This window comes from Nerophis lumbriciformis, linkage group LG10 (assembly GCF_033978685.3).
Source record: "Nerophis lumbriciformis linkage group LG10, RoL_Nlum_v2.1, whole genome shotgun sequence".
NCBI lineage: Eukaryota > Metazoa > Chordata > Actinopteri > Syngnathiformes > Syngnathidae > Nerophis > Nerophis lumbriciformis.
Window position 1 is genome coordinate 5,559,645 of NC_084557.2, and position 19,093 is coordinate 5,578,737.

The 19,093-nt window shown below is 35.7% G+C and overlaps 1 protein-coding gene across 1 annotated transcript in view; it reads right to left on the minus strand.

Annotated features, from left to right (window-relative positions):
* The window catches only part of tln2b (talin 2b), a 415,773-nt gene that overhangs the window by 48,879 nt on the left and 347,801 nt on the right, over positions 1-19,093 (minus strand). The window contains exon 48 of the mRNA XM_072913901.1: positions 125-241. Coding sequence (XP_072770002.1) covers positions 125-241 — 117 coding nt within the window. The remainder of the gene's footprint in view (positions 1-124; positions 242-19,093) is intronic.

The window sequence follows — 19,093 nt, forward strand, 5'->3', positions numbered from 1 at the left end:
CAGCCTGGTTGTTTAGTTCAGAATAATAGACATAAATATCTCTGACCCTCTTTCAGGCCGACTCACTGAGAGGCTGCGTTTCATCACCACAAAAGAAGAAATCCGGCCTGTCAGGCGGTCTTACTGTCAGCTCCTGCTTGATGCACTCAATGGTGGCCTCCAGCGCCCTCGTCCCGCGAGTGGCTTCATCCTCCACTGCCTTCACTGTTTTCAGAAGCGACGTCACGTTGGTCACCATGACCTGTCCAAACAACGACAGCCGTGGTATGAGGTTCGCAATCAATCCAGGAGGTGGAGCTCTTTCTCCTTAAACACAAAACACCTGGCAACCACATGACTCTTTTATTAGTTGAAGGTGCCTTTTCAATTACAAACCCCAAAACCAGTGAAGTTGGCACGTTGTGTAAATGGTAAATAAAAACAGAAGCCTCGGATGTCTATGATGTTGCTGCTTCTTGATCTTAGCGCTGCTTTCGATACCGTCGATCATAATATTTTATTAGAGCGTATCAAAACACGTATTGGTATGTCAGACTTAGCTTTGTCGTGGTTTAACTCTTATCTTACTGACAGGATGCAATGCGTCTCAATCAATCAATCAATCAATCTTTATTTATATAGCCCTAAATCACAAGTGTCTCAAAGGGCTGCACAAGCCACAACGACATCCTCGGTACAAAGCCCACATACGGGCAAGGAAAAACTCACCCCAGTGGGACGTCGATGTGAATGACTATGAGAAACCTTGGAGAGGACCGCATATGTGGGTAACCCCCCCCCCCTCTAGGGGAGACCGAAAGCAATGGATGTCGAGTGGGTCTGACATAATATTGTGAGAGTCCAGTCCATAGTGGATCCAACATAATAGTAAGAGTCCAGTCCATAGTGGGGCCAGCAGGACACCATCCCGAGCGGAGACGGGTCAGCAGCGCAGAGATGTTCCCTGCCAATGCACAGGCGAGCGGTCCACCCCGGGTCCCGACTCTGGACAGCCAGCACTTCATCCATGGCCACCGGACCTGTGCCCCCCCTCCCCAAGGAAAAGGGGAGCAGAGGAGAAAAGAAAAGAAACGGCAGATCAACTGGTCTAACAGGGGGGCTATTTAAAGGCTAGAGTATACAAATGAGTTTTAAGATGGGACTTAAATGCTTCTACTGAGGTAGCATCTCTAATTGTTACCGGGAGGGCATTCCATAGTACTGGAGCCCGAATAGAAAACGCTCTATAGCCCGCAGACTTTTTTTGGGCTCTGGGAATCACTAATAAGCCGGAGTTCTTTGAACGCAGATTTCTTGCCGGGACATATGGTACAATGCAATCGACAAGATAGGACGGAGCTAGACCGTGCAGTATTTTATACGTAAGTAGTAAAACCTTAAAGTCACATCTTAAGTGCACAGGAAGCCAGTGCAGGTGAGCCAGTATAGGCGTAATATGATCAAACTTTCTTGTTCTTGTCAAAAGTCTAGCAGCCGCATTTTGTACCAACTGTAATTTTTTAATGCTAGACATAGGGAGCCCCGAAAATAATACGTTACAGTAGTCGAGACGAGACGTAACGAACGCATGAATAATGATCTCAGCGTCGCTAGTGGATAAAATAGAACGAATTTTAGCGATATTACGGAGATGAAAGAAGGCCGTTTTAGTAACACTCTTAATGTGTATCTCCCATAATAATGTGACCTCGGACTATGTTAAGGTAACGTGCGGAGTTCCTCAGGGTTCGGTTCTTGGCCCTGCACTCTTCAGCATTTACATGCTGCCGCTAGGCGACATCATACGCAAATACGGTGTTAGCTTTCATTGTTACGCTGATGACACCCAACTCTACATGCCCCTAAAGCTGACCAACACGCCGGATTGTAGTCAGCTGGAGGCGTGTCTTAATGAAATTAAACAATGGATGTCCGCTAACTTCTTGCAACTCAACGCCAAGAAAACGGAAATGCTGATTATCGGTCCTGCTAAACACCGACATTTATTTGATAATACCACCTTAACATTTGACAACCAAACAATTACACAAGGCGAATCAGTAAAGAATCTGGGTATTATCTTCGACCCAACTCTCTCCTTTGAGTCACACATTAAGAGTGTTACTAAAACGGCCTTCTTTCATCTCCGTAATATCGCTAAAATTCGTTCTATTTTATCCACTAGCGACGCTGAGATCATTATTCATGCGTTCGTTACGTCTCGTCTCGACTACTGTGACGTATTATTTTGGGGTCTCCCTATGTCTAGCATTAAAAGACTACAATTGGTACAAAATGCGGCTGCTAGACTTTTGACAAGAACAAGAAAGTTTGATCATATTACGCCTATACTGGCTCACCTGCACTGGCTTCCTGTGCACTTAAGATGTGACTTTAAGGTTTTACTACTTACGTATAAAATACTACACGGTCTAGCTCCGTCCTATCTTGTCGATTGCATTGTACCATATGTCCCGGCAAGAAATCTGCGTTCAAAGAACTCCGGCATATTAGTGATTCCCAGAGCCCAAAAAAAGTCTGCGGGCTATAGAGCGTTTTCTATTGGGGCTCCAGTACTATGGAATGCCCTCCCGGTAACAATTAGAGATGCTACCTCAGTAGAAGCATTTAAGTCCCATCTTAAAACTCATTTGTATACTCGAGCCTTTAAATAGCCCCCCTGTTAGACCAGTTGATCTGCCGTTTCTTTTCTTTTCTCCTCTGCTCCCCTTTTCCTTGTGGAGGGGGGGGGCACAGGTCCGGTGGCCATGGATGAAGTGCTGGCTGTCCAGAGTAGGGACCCGGGGTGGACCGCTCGCCTGTGCATCGGCTGGGAACATCTCTGCGCTGCTGACCCGTCTCCGCTCGGGATGGTGTCCTGCTGGCCCCACTATGGACTGGACTCTTACTATTATGTTGGATCCACTATGGACTGGACTCTCACAATATTATGTCAGACCCACTCGACATCCATTGCTTTCGGTCTCCCCTAGAGGGGGGTGGGGTTACCCACATATGCGGTCCTCTCCAAGGTTTCTCATAGTCATTCACATCGACGTCCCACTGGGGTGAGTTTTTCCTTGCCCTTATGTGGGCTTTGTACCGAGGATGTCGTTGTGGCTTGTGCAGCCCTTTGAGACACTTGTGATTTAGGGCTATATAAATAAACATTGATTGATTGATGTCGTTGTGGCTTCTGCAGCCCTTTGAGACACTCGCGATTTAGGGCTATATAAGTAAACATTGATTGAGTGATGATTTGCAAATCCTTTTCAACCAATATTCAATTGAATAGACTGCAAAGACAAGATATTTAACGTTGGAACTGAGAAATGTTGTTATTTTTTGCAAATATTAGCTCATCTGCAATTTGATGCCTGCAACATGTTTCAAAAAAGCGGGCACAAGCGGCAAAAAGGACTGAGAAAGTAGAGGAATGCCCATCAAACACTTATTTGGAACATCCCACAGGTGAACAGGCTAATTGGGAACAGGTGGGTGCTGTGATTGGGTATAAAAGCAGCTTCCGTGAAATGTAAACACTTTGTCAACAAAATGCGTGAGCAAATTGTCCAACAGTTTAAGAACAACATTTCTCAACCAGCTATTGCAAGGAATTTAGGGATTTCACCATCCACGGTCATCCAATATCATCAAAAGGATCAGAGAATCTGGAGAAATCACTGCACGTAAGCCATGATATTACGGACCTTCGATCCCTCAGGCGGTACTGCATCAAAAAGCGACATCAGCGTGTAAAGGATATCGCCACATGATCTCAGGAACACTTCAGAAAACCACTGACAGTAACTACAGTTCGTCGCTACATCTGTAAGTGCAAGTTAAAACTTTACTATGCTAAGCCAAAGCCATTTATCAACAACACCCAGAAATGGCGACAATTAAGTTTCTCAGTTTGAGCATTAAATATCTTGTCTTTGCAGTCTATTCAATTGAATATAAGTTGAAAAGGATTTGCAAATCATTATATTCTCTTTTTATTTACGATTTACACAACGTGACAACTTCACTTGGGTTTTGTATAAAGATAACTGAATATTTCATTAAAATAGTTGATATTCATATTATAGTATAGTTATTTAACATCACGCAAGTTGTAAAGAATGCACTTTTCCCTCATCTTGCACAAGCTAGCTCGCAGTATTCCACAGCACAAGGTTAGTAATGTGAGCGAAATGCACAGCAGGTCTTTGGTGAAGGGTCACCATATGTTGGAAGACCAGAATCTGTCAATGTGACCAGGTCTATGGGTGGCCCTCATTCCATTTAGATGAGAAGACCAGCATATGCACCAGTCAAAGTAACATGAGTAGGTCGGAGAGATGACGAGGAGTGTGAGAAACACAACACATTAACTGTGTTGTCGGAGTTGTTCATTGCACTTACACCAGGGATGTCAGAGTGGTTTTTATTGAGGGCCACATGGCAGTCAGAGGGCCGTTTGTAACAGTGAATAATGTATGAATTGCATTTCATTATTAATTATATAAATTGTTTTAAGTAGACTGTTGACTTTACAGTAAAAACTTAGCATTTTCAACATTTTACTGCAAAATAGTGTTTTTTTAATTTCTTACATTTTACGGTAAATATAAAAACAGTACCAGTGTTTTGTTTTTATTTTTTTTACGGAAAAAGCTGGCAGCTTAGTTGCCAGAATTTTACTATTAAATAATATTGCTGGGTTTTTTTTACAACATTTTATTGTTAATGGAAAAAACAGTACAAGTTCCTTTTTTATTCTGGCATCTGCCAATTTTTCTACCCTAAAAACACATGTATCATTTTTTTCCATTTACAACCGTTAAAAACAAGATTTTACAGTAAAAATATGGCAGCTCAGTCAACAGACTTTTAACGCAAAAAATTGTAGTTTTTTTTCAATTTACATTACCGTATTTTTCGGAGTATAAGTCGCTCCGGAGTATAAGTCGCACCGGCCGAAAATGCACAATAAAGAAGGAAAAAAACATATATAAGTCGCACTGGAGTATAAGTCGCATTTTTTGGGGAAATGTATTTGATAAAACCAAATACCAAGAATAGACATTTGAAAGGCAATTTAAAATAAATAAAGAATAGTGAACAACAGGCTGAATAAGTGTACGTTATATGAGGCATAAATAACCAACTGGTATGTTAACGTAACATATTATGGTAAGAGTCATTCAAATAACTATAACATATAGAACATGCTATACGTTTACCAAACAATCTGTCACTCCTAATCGCTAAATCCCATGAAATCTTATACGTCTAGTCTCTTACGTGAATGAGATAAATAATATTATTTGATATTTTGCGGTTATGTGTTAATAATTTCACACATAAGTCGCTCCTGAGTATAAGTCGCACCCCCGGCCAAACTATGAACAAAACTGCGACTTATAGTCCGAAAAATAGGGTATATCAATTGTTTTAAGTAGACTGTTGACTTTACAGTAAAAACCTGCAAAATAGTGGTTTTTTTATTTCTTACAACATTTTACGGTAAATATAAAAACAGTACCACTGTTTTGTTTTTAGTTTTTTACGGAAAAAGCTGGCAGCTTAGTTGCCAGAATTTTACTATTAAATTATATTGGTATTTTTTTTTACAACATTTTATTGTTAATGGAAAAACAGTACAAGTTCCTTTTTTATTCTGGCAACTTAGCTGCCAGTTTTTCTACCGTAAAAACACATGTATCGTTTTTTTTTCATTTACAGTAATACACCGTTAAAAACAAGATTTTACAGTAAAAATATGGCAGCTCAGTCAACAGACTTAACGCAAAAAATGGTAGTTTTTTTTCAATTTACATTACTGTATTTTTCCGAGTATAAGTCGCTCCGGAGTATAAGTCGCACCGGCCGAAAATGCACAATAAAGAAGGAAAAAAAACATATTTAAGTCGCACTGGAGTATAAGTCGCATTTTTTGGGGAAATGTATTTGATAAAAGCCAACACCAAGAATAGACATTTGAAAGGCAATTTAAAATAAATAAAGAATAGTGAACAACAGGCTGAATAAGTGTACGTTATATGAGGCATAAATAACCAACTGGTATGTTAACGTAACATATTATGGTAAGAGTCAGTCAAATAACTATAACATATAGAACATGCTATACGTTTACCAAACAATCTGTCACTCCTAATCGCTAAATCCCATGAAATCTTATACGTCTAGTCTCTTACGTGAATGAGCTGAATAATAATATTTGATATTTTACGGTAACGTGTTAATAATTTCACACATAAGTCGCTCCTGAGTATAAGTCGCACCCCCGGCCCAACTATGAAAAAAACTGCGACTTATAGTCTGAAAAATACGGTATATCAATTGTTTTAAGTAGACTGTAAAAACTTAGCATTTTCAACATTCTACTGTAAAATAGTGTTTTTTTTTTATTTCTTACAACATTTTACGGTAAATATAAAAACAGTACCACTGTTTTGTTTTTAGTTTTTTACGGAAAAAGCTGGCAGCTTAGTTGCCAGAATTTTACTATTAAATTATATTGGTATTTTTTTTTTACAGCATTTTATTGTTAATGGAAAAACAATACAAGTTCCTTTTTTATTCTGGCATCTTATCTGCCAGGTTTTCTACCGTAAAAACACATGTATCGTTTTTTTTCCATTTACCGTAAAACACCGTTAAAAACAAGATTTTACAGTAAAAATATGGCAGCTCAGTCAACAGACTTAATGCAAAAAATGGTAGTTTTTTTTCAATTTACATTACCGTCCTTTTCGGAGTATAAGTCGCTCCGGAGTATAAGTCGCACCGGCTGAAAATGCACAATAAAGAAGGAAAAAAAACATATATAAGTCGCACTGGAGTATAAGTCGCATTTTTTGGGGAAATGTATTTGATAAAAGCCAACACCAAGAATAGACATTTGAAAGGCAATTTAAAATAAATAAAGAATAGTGAACAACAGGCTGAATAAGTGTACGTTATATGAGGCATAAATAACCAACTGGTATGTTAACGTAACATATTATGGTAAGGGTCATTCAAATAACTATAACATATAGAACATGCTATACGTTTACCAAACAATCTGTCACTCCTAATCGCTAAATCCCATGAAATCTTATACGTCTAGTCTCTTACGTGAATGAGCTAAATAATATTATTTGATATTTTACGGTAACGTGTTAATAATTTCACACATAAGTCGCTCCTGAGTATAAGTCGCACCCCCGGCCCAACTATGAAAAAAACTGCAACTTATAGTCCGAAAAATACGGTATATCAATTGTTTTAAGTAGACTGTTGACTTTACAGTAAAAACCTGCAAAATAGTGTTTTTTTATTTCTTACAACATTTTACGGTAAATATAAAAACAGTACCACTGTTTGGTTTTTAGTTTTTTACGGAAAAAGCTGGCAGCTTAGTTGCCAGAATTTTACTATTAAATTATATTGTTTTTTGTTTTTTTTACAACATTTTATTGTTAATGGAAAAACAATACAAGTTCCTTTTTTATTCTGGCAACTTAGCTGCCAGTTTTTCTACCGTAAAAACACATGTATGTATTTTTTTCCATTTACAGTAATACACCGTTAAAAACAAGATTTTACAGTAAAAATATGGCAGCTCAGTCAACAGACTTTTAACGCAAAAAATTGTAGTTTTTTTTCAATTTACATTACCGTATTTTTCGGAGTATAAGTCGCTCCGGAGTATACAGTAAGTCGCACCGGCCGAAAATGCATAATAAAGAAGGGAAAAAACATATATAAGTCGCACCCCCGGCCCAACTATGAAAAAAACTGCGACTTATAGTCCGAAAAATACGGTATATCAATTGTTTTAAGTAGACTGTTGACTTTACAGTAAAAACTTAGCATTTTTAACATTCTACTGCAAAATAGTGTTTTTTTTATTTCTTACAACATTTTACGGTAAATATAAAAACAGTACCACTGTTTTGTTTTTAGTTTTTTACGGAAAAAGCCCACTTCCAAAGACATGCACCTGGGGATAAGTTGAATGGCAACACTAAATTGGCCCTAGTGTGTGGATGTGAGTGTGAATGTTGTCTGTCTATCTGTGTTGGCCCTGCGATGAGGTGGCGACTTGTCCAGGGTGTACCCCGCCTTCCGCCCGATTGTAGCTGAGATAGGCTCCAGCGCCCCCCGCGACCCCAAAGGGAATAAGCGGTAGAAAATGGATGGATGGATGGACGGAAAAAGCCGGCAGCTTAGTTTCCAGAATTTTACTATTAAATTATATTGGTTTTTTTTTTTTACAACATTTTATTGTTAATGGAAAAACAATACAAGTTCCTTTTTTATTCTGGCATCTTATCTGCCAGTTTTTCTACCGTAAAAACACATGTATCGTTTTTTTTTCATTTACAGTAATACACCGTTAAAAACAAGATTTTACAGTAAAAATATGGCAGCTCAGTCAACAGACTTAACGCAAAAAATGGTAGTTTTTTTCAATTTACATTATTGTATTTTTCGGAGTATAAGTCGCTCCGGAGTATACAGTAAGTCGCACCGGCCGAAAATGCATAATAAAGAAGGGAAAAAACATATATAAGTCGCACCCCCGGCCCAACTATGAAAAAAACTGCGACTTATAGTCCGAAAAATACGGTATATCAATTGTTTTAAGTAGACTGTTGACTTTACAGTAAAAACTTAGCATTTTTAACATTCTACTGCAAAATAGTGTTTTTTTTATTTCTTACAACATTTTACGGTAAATATAAAAACAGTACCACTGTTTTGTTTTTAGTTTTTTACGGAAAAAGCCCACTTCCAAAGACATGCACCTGGGGATAAGTTGATTGGCAACACTAAATTGGCCCTAGTGTGTGGATGTGAGTGTGAATGTTGTCTGTCTATCTGTGTTGGCCCTGCGATGAGGTGGCGACTTGTCCAGGGTGTACCCCGCCTTCCGCCCGATTGTAGCTGAGATAGGCTCCAGCGCCCCCCGCGACCCCAAAGGGAATAAGCGGTAGAAAATGGATGGATGGATGGACGGAAAAAGCTGGCAGCTTAGTTTCCAGAATTTTACTATTAAATTATATTGGTTTTTTTTTTTTACAACATTTTATTGTTAATGGAAAAACAATACAAGTTCCTTTTTTATTCTGGCATCTTATCTGCCAGTTTTTCTACCGTAAAAACACATGTATCGTTTTTTTTCCATTTACCGTAATACACCGTTAAAAACAAGATTTTACAGTAAAAATATGGCAGCTCAGTCAACAGACTTAACGCAAAAAATGGTAGTTTTTTTTCAATTTACATTACTGTATTTTTCCGAGTATAAGTCGCTCCGGAGTATAAGTCGCACCGGCCGAAAATGCACAATAAAGAAGGAAAAAAAACATATATAAGTCGCACTGGAGTATAAGTCGCATTTTTTGGGGAAATGTATTTGATAAAACCCAACACCAAGAATAGACATTTGAAAGGCAATTTAAAATAAATAAAGAATAGTGAACAACAGGCTGAATAAGTGTACGTTATATGAGGCATAAATAACCAACTGGTATGTTAACGTAACATATTATGTTAAGAGTCATTCAAATAACTATAACATATAGAACATGCTATACGTTTACCAAACAATCTGTCACTAATAATCGCTAAATCCCATGAAATCTTATACGTCTAGTCTCTTACGTGAATGAGCTAAATAATATTTGATATTTTACGGTAATGTGTTAATCATTTCACACATAAGTCGCTCCTGAGTATAAGTCGCACCCCCGGCCCAACTATGAAAAAAACTGCGACTTATAGTCCGAAAAATACGGTATATCAATTGTTTTAAGTAGACTGTAAAAACTTAGCATTTTCAACATTCTACTGTAAAATAGTGTTTTTTTTTTTATTTCTTACAACATTTTACGGTAAATATAAAAACAGTACCACTGTTTTGTTTTTATTTTTTTTACGGAAAAAGCTGGCAGCTTAGTTGCCAGAATTTTACTATTAAATAATATTGCTGGGTTTTTTTTACAACATTTTATTGTTAATGGAAAAAACAGTACAAGTTCCTTTTTTATTCTGGCATCTGCCAATTTTTCTACCCTAAAAACACATGTATCATTTTTTTCCATTTACAACCGTTAAAAACAAGATTTTACAGTAAAAATATGGCAGCTCAGTCAACAGACTTTTAACGCAAAAAATTGTAGTTTTTTTTCAATTTACATTACCGTATTTTTCGGAGTATAAGTCGCTCCGGAGTATAAGTCGCACCGGCCGAAAATGCACAATAAAGAAGGAAAAAAACATATATAAGTCGCACTGGAGTATAAGTCGCATTTTTTGGGGAAATGTATTTGATAAAACCAAATACCAAGAATAGACATTTGAAAGGCAATTTAAAATAAATAAAGAATAGTGAACAACAGGCTGAATAAGTGTACGTTATATGAGGCATAAATAACCAACTGGTATGTTAACGTAACATATTATGGTAAGAGTCATTCAAATAACTATAACATATAGAACATGCTATACGTTTACCAAACAATCTGTCACTCCTAATCGCTAAATCCCATGAAATCTTATACGTCTAGTCTCTTACGTGAATGAGATAAATAATATTATTTGATATTTTGCGGTTATGTGTTAATAATTTCACACATAAGTCGCTCCTGAGTATAAGTCGCACCCCCGGCCAAACTATGAACAAAACTGCGACTTATAGTCCGAAAAATAGGGTATATCAATTGTTTTAAGTAGACTGTTGACTTTACAGTAAAAACCTGCAAAATAGTGGTTTTTTTATTTCTTACAACATTTTACGGTAAATATAAAAACAGTACCACTGTTTTGTTTTTAGTTTTTTACGGAAAAAGCTGGCAGCTTAGTTGCCAGAATTTTACTATTAAATTATATTGGTATTTTTTTTTACAACATTTTATTGTTAATGGAAAAACAGTACAAGTTCCTTTTTTATTCTGGCAACTTAGCTGCCAGTTTTTCTACCGTAAAAACACATGTATCGTTTTTTTTTCATTTACAGTAATACACCGTTAAAAACAAGATTTTACAGTAAAAATATGGCAGCTCAGTCAACAGACTTAACGCAAAAAATGGTAGTTTTTTTTCAATTTACATTACTGTATTTTTCCGAGTATAAGTCGCTCCGGAGTATAAGTCGCACCGGCCGAAAATGCACAATAAAGAAGGAAAAAAAACATATTTAAGTCGCACTGGAGTATAAGTCGCATTTTTTGGGGAAATGTATTTGATAAAAGCCAACACCAAGAATAGACATTTGAAAGGCAATTTAAAATAAATAAAGAATAGTGAACAACAGGCTGAATAAGTGTACGTTATATGAGGCATAAATAACCAACTGGTATGTTAACGTAACATATTATGGTAAGAGTCAGTCAAATAACTATAACATATAGAACATGCTATACGTTTACCAAACAATCTGTCACTCCTAATCGCTAAATCCCATGAAATCTTATACGTCTAGTCTCTTACGTGAATGAGCTGAATAATAATATTTGATATTTTACGGTAACGTGTTAATAATTTCACACATAAGTCGCTCCTGAGTATAAGTCGCACCCCCGGCCCAACTATGAAAAAAACTGCGACTTATAGTCTGAAAAATACGGTATATCAATTGTTTTAAGTAGACTGTAAAAACTTAGCATTTTCAACATTCTACTGTAAAATAGTGTTTTTTTTTTATTTCTTACAACATTTTACGGTAAATATAAAAACAGTACCACTGTTTTGTTTTTAGTTTTTTACGGAAAAAGCTGGCAGCTTAGTTGCCAGAATTTTACTATTAAATTATATTGGTATTTTTTTTTTACAGCATTTTATTGTTAATGGAAAAACAATACAAGTTCCTTTTTTATTCTGGCATCTTATCTGCCAGGTTTTCTACCGTAAAAACACATGTATCGTTTTTTTTCCATTTACCGTAAAACACCGTTAAAAACAAGATTTTACAGTAAAAATATGGCAGCTCAGTCAACAGACTTAATGCAAAAAATGGTAGTTTTTTTTCAATTTACATTACCGTCCTTTTCGGAGTATAAGTCGCTCCGGAGTATAAGTCGCACCGGCTGAAAATGCACAATAAAGAAGGAAAAAAAACATATATAAGTCGCACTGGAGTATAAGTCGCATTTTTTGGGGAAATGTATTTGATAAAAGCCAACACCAAGAATAGACATTTGAAAGGCAATTTAAAATAAATAAAGAATAGTGAACAACAGGCTGAATAAGTGTACGTTATATGAGGCATAAATAACCAACTGGTATGTTAACGTAACATATTATGGTAAGGGTCATTCAAATAACTATAACATATAGAACATGCTATACGTTTACCAAACAATCTGTCACTCCTAATCGCTAAATCCCATGAAATCTTATACGTCTAGTCTCTTACGTGAATGAGCTAAATAATATTATTTGATATTTTACGGTAACGTGTTAATAATTTCACACATAAGTCGCTCCTGAGTATAAGTCGCACCCCCGGCCCAACTATGAAAAAAACTGCAACTTATAGTCCGAAAAATACGGTATATCAATTGTTTTAAGTAGACTGTTGACTTTACAGTAAAAACCTGCAAAATAGTGTTTTTTTATTTCTTACAACATTTTACGGTAAATATAAAAACAGTACCACTGTTTGGTTTTTAGTTTTTTACGGAAAAAGCTGGCAGCTTAGTTGCCAGAATTTTACTATTAAATTATATTGTTTTTTGTTTTTTTTACAACATTTTATTGTTAATGGAAAAACAATACAAGTTCCTTTTTTATTCTGGCAACTTAGCTGCCAGTTTTTCTACCGTAAAAACACATGTATGTATTTTTTTCCATTTACAGTAATACACCGTTAAAAACAAGATTTTACAGTAAAAATATGGCAGCTCAGTCAACAGACTTTTAACGCAAAAAATTGTAGTTTTTTTTCAATTTACATTACCGTATTTTTCGGAGTATAAGTCGCTCCGGAGTATACAGTAAGTCGCACCGGCCGAAAATGCATAATAAAGAAGGGAAAAAACATATATAAGTCGCACCCCCGGCCCAACTATGAAAAAAACTGCGACTTATAGTCCGAAAAATACGGTATATCAATTGTTTTAAGTAGACTGTTGACTTTACAGTAAAAACTTAGCATTTTTAACATTCTACTGCAAAATAGTGTTTTTTTTATTTCTTACAACATTTTACGGTAAATATAAAAACAGTACCACTGTTTTGTTTTTAGTTTTTTACGGAAAAAGCCCACTTCCAAAGACATGCACCTGGGGATAAGTTGAATGGCAACACTAAATTGGCCCTAGTGTGTGGATGTGAGTGTGAATGTTGTCTGTCTATCTGTGTTGGCCCTGCGATGAGGTGGCGACTTGTCCAGGGTGTACCCCGCCTTCCGCCCGATTGTAGCTGAGATAGGCTCCAGCGCCCCCCGCGACCCCAAAGGGAATAAGCGGTAGAAAATGGATGGATGGATGGACGGAAAAAGCCGGCAGCTTAGTTTCCAGAATTTTACTATTAAATTATATTGGTTTTTTTTTTTTACAACATTTTATTGTTAATGGAAAAACAATACAAGTTCCTTTTTTATTCTGGCATCTTATCTGCCAGTTTTTCTACCGTAAAAACACATGTATCGTTTTTTTTTCATTTACAGTAATACACCGTTAAAAACAAGATTTTACAGTAAAAATATGGCAGCTCAGTCAACAGACTTAACGCAAAAAATGGTAGTTTTTTTCAATTTACATTATTGTATTTTTCGGAGTATAAGTCGCTCCGGAGTATACAGTAAGTCGCACCGGCCGAAAATGCATAATAAAGAAGGGAAAAAACATATATAAGTCGCACCCCCGGCCCAACTATGAAAAAAACTGCGACTTATAGTCCGAAAAATACGGTATATCAATTGTTTTAAGTAGACTGTTGACTTTACAGTAAAAACTTAGCATTTTTAACATTCTACTGCAAAATAGTGTTTTTTTTATTTCTTACAACATTTTACGGTAAATATAAAAACAGTACCACTGTTTTGTTTTTAGTTTTTTACGGAAAAAGCCCACTTCCAAAGACATGCACCTGGGGATAAGTTGATTGGCAACACTAAATTGGCCCTAGTGTGTGGATGTGAGTGTGAATGTTGTCTGTCTATCTGTGTTGGCCCTGCGATGAGGTGGCGACTTGTCCAGGGTGTACCCCGCCTTCCGCCCGATTGTAGCTGAGATAGGCTCCAGCGCCCCCCGCGACCCCAAAGGGAATAAGCGGTAGAAAATGGATGGATGGATGGACGGAAAAAGCTGGCAGCTTAGTTTCCAGAATTTTACTATTAAATTATATTGGTTTTTTTTTTTTACAACATTTTATTGTTAATGGAAAAACAATACAAGTTCCTTTTTTATTCTGGCATCTTATCTGCCAGTTTTTCTACCGTAAAAACACATGTATCGTTTTTTTTCCATTTACCGTAATACACCGTTAAAAACAAGATTTTACAGTAAAAATATGGCAGCTCAGTCAACAGACTTAACGCAAAAAATGGTAGTTTTTTTTCAATTTACATTACTGTATTTTTCCGAGTATAAGTCGCTCCGGAGTATAAGTCGCACCGGCCGAAAATGCACAATAAAGAAGGAAAAAAAACATATATAAGTCGCACTGGAGTATAAGTCGCATTTTTTGGGGAAATGTATTTGATAAAACCCAACACCAAGAATAGACATTTGAAAGGCAATTTAAAATAAATAAAGAATAGTGAACAACAGGCTGAATAAGTGTACGTTATATGAGGCATAAATAACCAACTGGTATGTTAACGTAACATATTATGTTAAGAGTCATTCAAATAACTATAACATATAGAACATGCTATACGTTTACCAAACAATCTGTCACTAATAATCGCTAAATCCCATGAAATCTTATACGTCTAGTCTCTTACGTGAATGAGCTAAATAATATTTGATATTTTACGGTAATGTGTTAATCATTTCACACATAAGTCGCTCCTGAGTATAAGTCGCACCCCCGGCCCAACTATGAAAAAAACTGCGACTTATAGTCCGAAAAATACGGTATATCAATTGTTTTAAGTAGACTGTAAAAACTTAGCATTTTCAACATTCTACTGTAAAATAGTGTTTTTTTTTTTATTTCTTACAACATTTTACGGTAAATATAAAAACAGTACCACTGTTTTGTTTTTATTTTTTTTACGGAAAAAGCTGGCAGCTTAGTTGCCAGAATTTTACTATTAAATAATATTGCTGGGTTTTTTTTACAACATTTTATTGTTAATGGAAAAAACAGTACAAGTTCCTTTTTTATTCTGGCATCTGCCAATTTTTCTACCCTAAAAACACATGTATCATTTTTTTCCATTTACAACCGTTAAAAACAAGATTTTACAGTAAAAATATGGCAGCTCAGTCAACAGACTTTTAACGCAAAAAATTGTAGTTTTTTTTCAATTTACATTACCGTATTTTTCGGAGTATAAGTCGCTCCGGAGTATAAGTCGCACCGGCCGAAAATGCACAATAAAGAAGGAAAAAAACATATATAAGTCGCACTGGAGTATAAGTCGCATTTTTTGGGGAAATGTATTTGATAAAACCAAATACCAAGAATAGACATTTGAAAGGCAATTTAAAATAAATAAAGAATAGTGAACAACAGGCTGAATAAGTGTACGTTATATGAGGCATAAATAACCAACTGGTATGTTAACGTAACATATTATGGTAAGAGTCATTCAAATAACTATAACATATAGAACATGCTATACGTTTACCAAACAATCTGTCACTCCTAATCGCTAAATCCCATGAAATCTTATACGTCTAGTCTCTTACGTGAATGAGATAAATAATATTATTTGATATTTTGCGGTTATGTGTTAATAATTTCACACATAAGTCGCTCCTGAGTATAAGTCGCACCCCCGGCCAAACTATGAACAAAACTGCGACTTATAGTCCGAAAAATAGGGTATATCAATTGTTTTAAGTAGACTGTTGACTTTACAGTAAAAACCTGCAAAATAGTGGTTTTTTTATTTCTTACAACATTTTACGGTAAATATAAAAACAGTACCACTGTTTTGTTTTTAGTTTTTTACGGAAAAAGCTGGCAGCTTAGTTGCCAGAATTTTACTATTAAATTATATTGGTATTTTTTTTTACAACATTTTATTGTTAATGGAAAAACAGTACAAGTTCCTTTTTTATTCTGGCAACTTAGCTGCCAGTTTTTCTACCGTAAAAACACATGTATCGTTTTTTTTTCATTTACAGTAATACACCGTTAAAAACAAGATTTTACAGTAAAAATATGGCAGCTCAGTCAACAGACTTAACGCAAAAAATGGTAGTTTTTTTTCAATTTACATTACTGTATTTTTCCGAGTATAAGTCGCTCCGGAGTATAAGTCGCACCGGCCGAAAATGCACAATAAAGAAGGAAAAAAAACATATTTAAGTCGCACTGGAGTATAAGTCGCATTTTTTGGGGAAATGTATTTGATAAAAGCCAACACCAAGAATAGACATTTGAAAGGCAATTTAAAATAAATAAAGAATAGTGAACAACAGGCTGAATAAGTGTACGTTATATGAGGCATAAATAACCAACTGGTATGTTAACGTAACATATTATGGTAAGAGTCAGTCAAATAACTATAACATATAGAACATGCTATACGTTTACCAAACAATCTGTCACTCCTAATCGCTAAATCCCATGAAATCTTATACGTCTAGTCTCTTACGTGAATGAGCTGAATAATAATATTTGATATTTTACGGTAACGTGTTAATAATTTCACACATAAGTCGCTCCTGAGTATAAGTCGCACCCCCGGCCCAACTATGAAAAAAACTGCGACTTATAGTCTGAAAAATACGGTATATCAATTGTTTTAAGTAGACTGTAAAAACTTAGCATTTTCAACATTCTACTGTAAAATAGTGTTTTTTTTTTATTTCTTACAACATTTTACGGTAAATATAAAAACAGTACCACTGTTTTGTTTTTAGTTTTTTACGGAAAAAGCTGGCAGCTTAGTTGCCAGAATTTTACTATTAAATTATATTGGTATTTTTTTTTTACAGCATTTTATTGTTAATGGAAAAACAATACAAGTTCCTTTTTTATTCTGGCATCTTATCTGCCAGGTTTTCTACCGTAAAAACACATGTATCGTTTTTTTTCCATTTACCGTAAAACACCGTTAAAAACAAGATTTTACAGTAAAAATATGGCAGCTCAGTCAACAGACTTAATGCAAAAAATGGTAGTTTTTTTTCAATTTACATTACCGTCCTTTTCGGAGTATAAGTCGCTCCGGAGTATAAGTCGCACCGGCTGAAAATGCACAATAAAGAAGGAAAAAAAACATATATAAGTCGCACTGGAGTATAAGTCGCATTTTTTGGGGAAATGTATTTGATAAAAGCCAACACCAAGAATAGACATTTGAAAGGCAATTTAAAATAAATAAAGAATAGTGAACAACAGGCTGAATAAGTGTACGTTATATGAGGCATAAATAACCAACTGGTATGTTAACGTAACATATTATGGTAAGGGTCATTCAAATAACTATAACATATAGAACATGCTATACGTTTACCAAACAATCTGTCACTCCTAATCGCTAAATCCCATGAAATCTTATACGTCTAGTCTCTTACGTGAATGAGCTAAATAATATTATTTGATATTTTACGGTAACGTGTTAATAATTTCACACATAAGTCGCTCCTGAGTATAAGTCGCACCCCCGGCCCAACTATGAAAAAAACTGCAACTTATAGTCCGAAAAATACGGTATATCAATTGTTTTAAGTAGACTGTTGACTTTACAGTAAAAACCTGCAAAATAGTGTTTTTTTATTTCTTACAACATTTTACGGTAAATATAAAAACAGTACCACTGTTTGGTTTTTAGTTTTTTACGGAAAAAGCTGGCAGCTTAGTTGCCAGAATTTTACTATTAAATTATATTGTTTTTTGTTTTTTTTACAACATTTTATTGTTAATGGAAAAACAATACAAGTTCCTTTTTTATTCTGGCAACTTAGCTGCCAGTTTTTCTACCGTAAAAACACATGTATGTATTTTTTTCCATTTACAGTAATACACCGTTAAAAACAAGATTTTACAGTAAAAATATGGCAGCTCAGTCAACAGACTTTTAACGCAAAAAATTGTAGTTTTTTTTCAATTTACATTACCGTATTTTTCGGAGTATAAGTCGCTCCGGAGTATACAGTAAGTCGCACCGGCCGAAAATGCATAATAAAGAAGGGAAAAAACATATATAAGTCGCACCCCCGGCCCAACTATGAAAAAAACTGCGACTTATAGTCCGAAAAATACGGTATATCAATTGTTTTAAGTAGACTGTTGACTTTACAGTAAAAACTTAGCATTTTTAACATTCTACTGCAAAATAGTGTTTTTTTTATTTCTTACAACATTTTACGGTAAATATAAAAACAGTACCACTGTTTTGTTTTTAGTTTTTTACGGAAAAAGCCCACTTCCAAAGACATGCACCTGGGGATAAGTTGAATGGCAACACTAAATTGGCCCTAGTGTGTGGATGTGAGTGTGAATGTTGTCTGTCTATCTGTGTTGGCCCTGCGATGAGGTGGCGACTTGTCCAGGGTGTACCCCGCCTTCCGCCCGATTGTAGCTGAGATAGGCTCCAGCGCCCCCCGCGACCCCAAAGGGAATAAGCGGTAGAAAATGGATGGATGGATGGACGGAAAAAGCCGGCAGCTTAGTTTCCAGAATTTTACTATTAAATTATATTGGTTTTTTTTTTTTACAACATTTTATTGTTAATGGAAAAACAATACAAGTTCCTTTTTTATTCTGGCATCTTATCTGCCAGTTTTTCTACCGTAAAAACACATGTATCGTTTTTTTTTCATTTACAGTAATACACCGTTAAAAACAAGATTTTACAGTAAAAATATGGCAGCTCAGTCAACAGACTTAACGCAAAAAATGGTAGTTTTTTTCAATTTACATTATTGTATTTTTCGGAGTATAAGTCGCTCCGGAGTATACAGTAAGTCGCACCGGCCGAAAATGC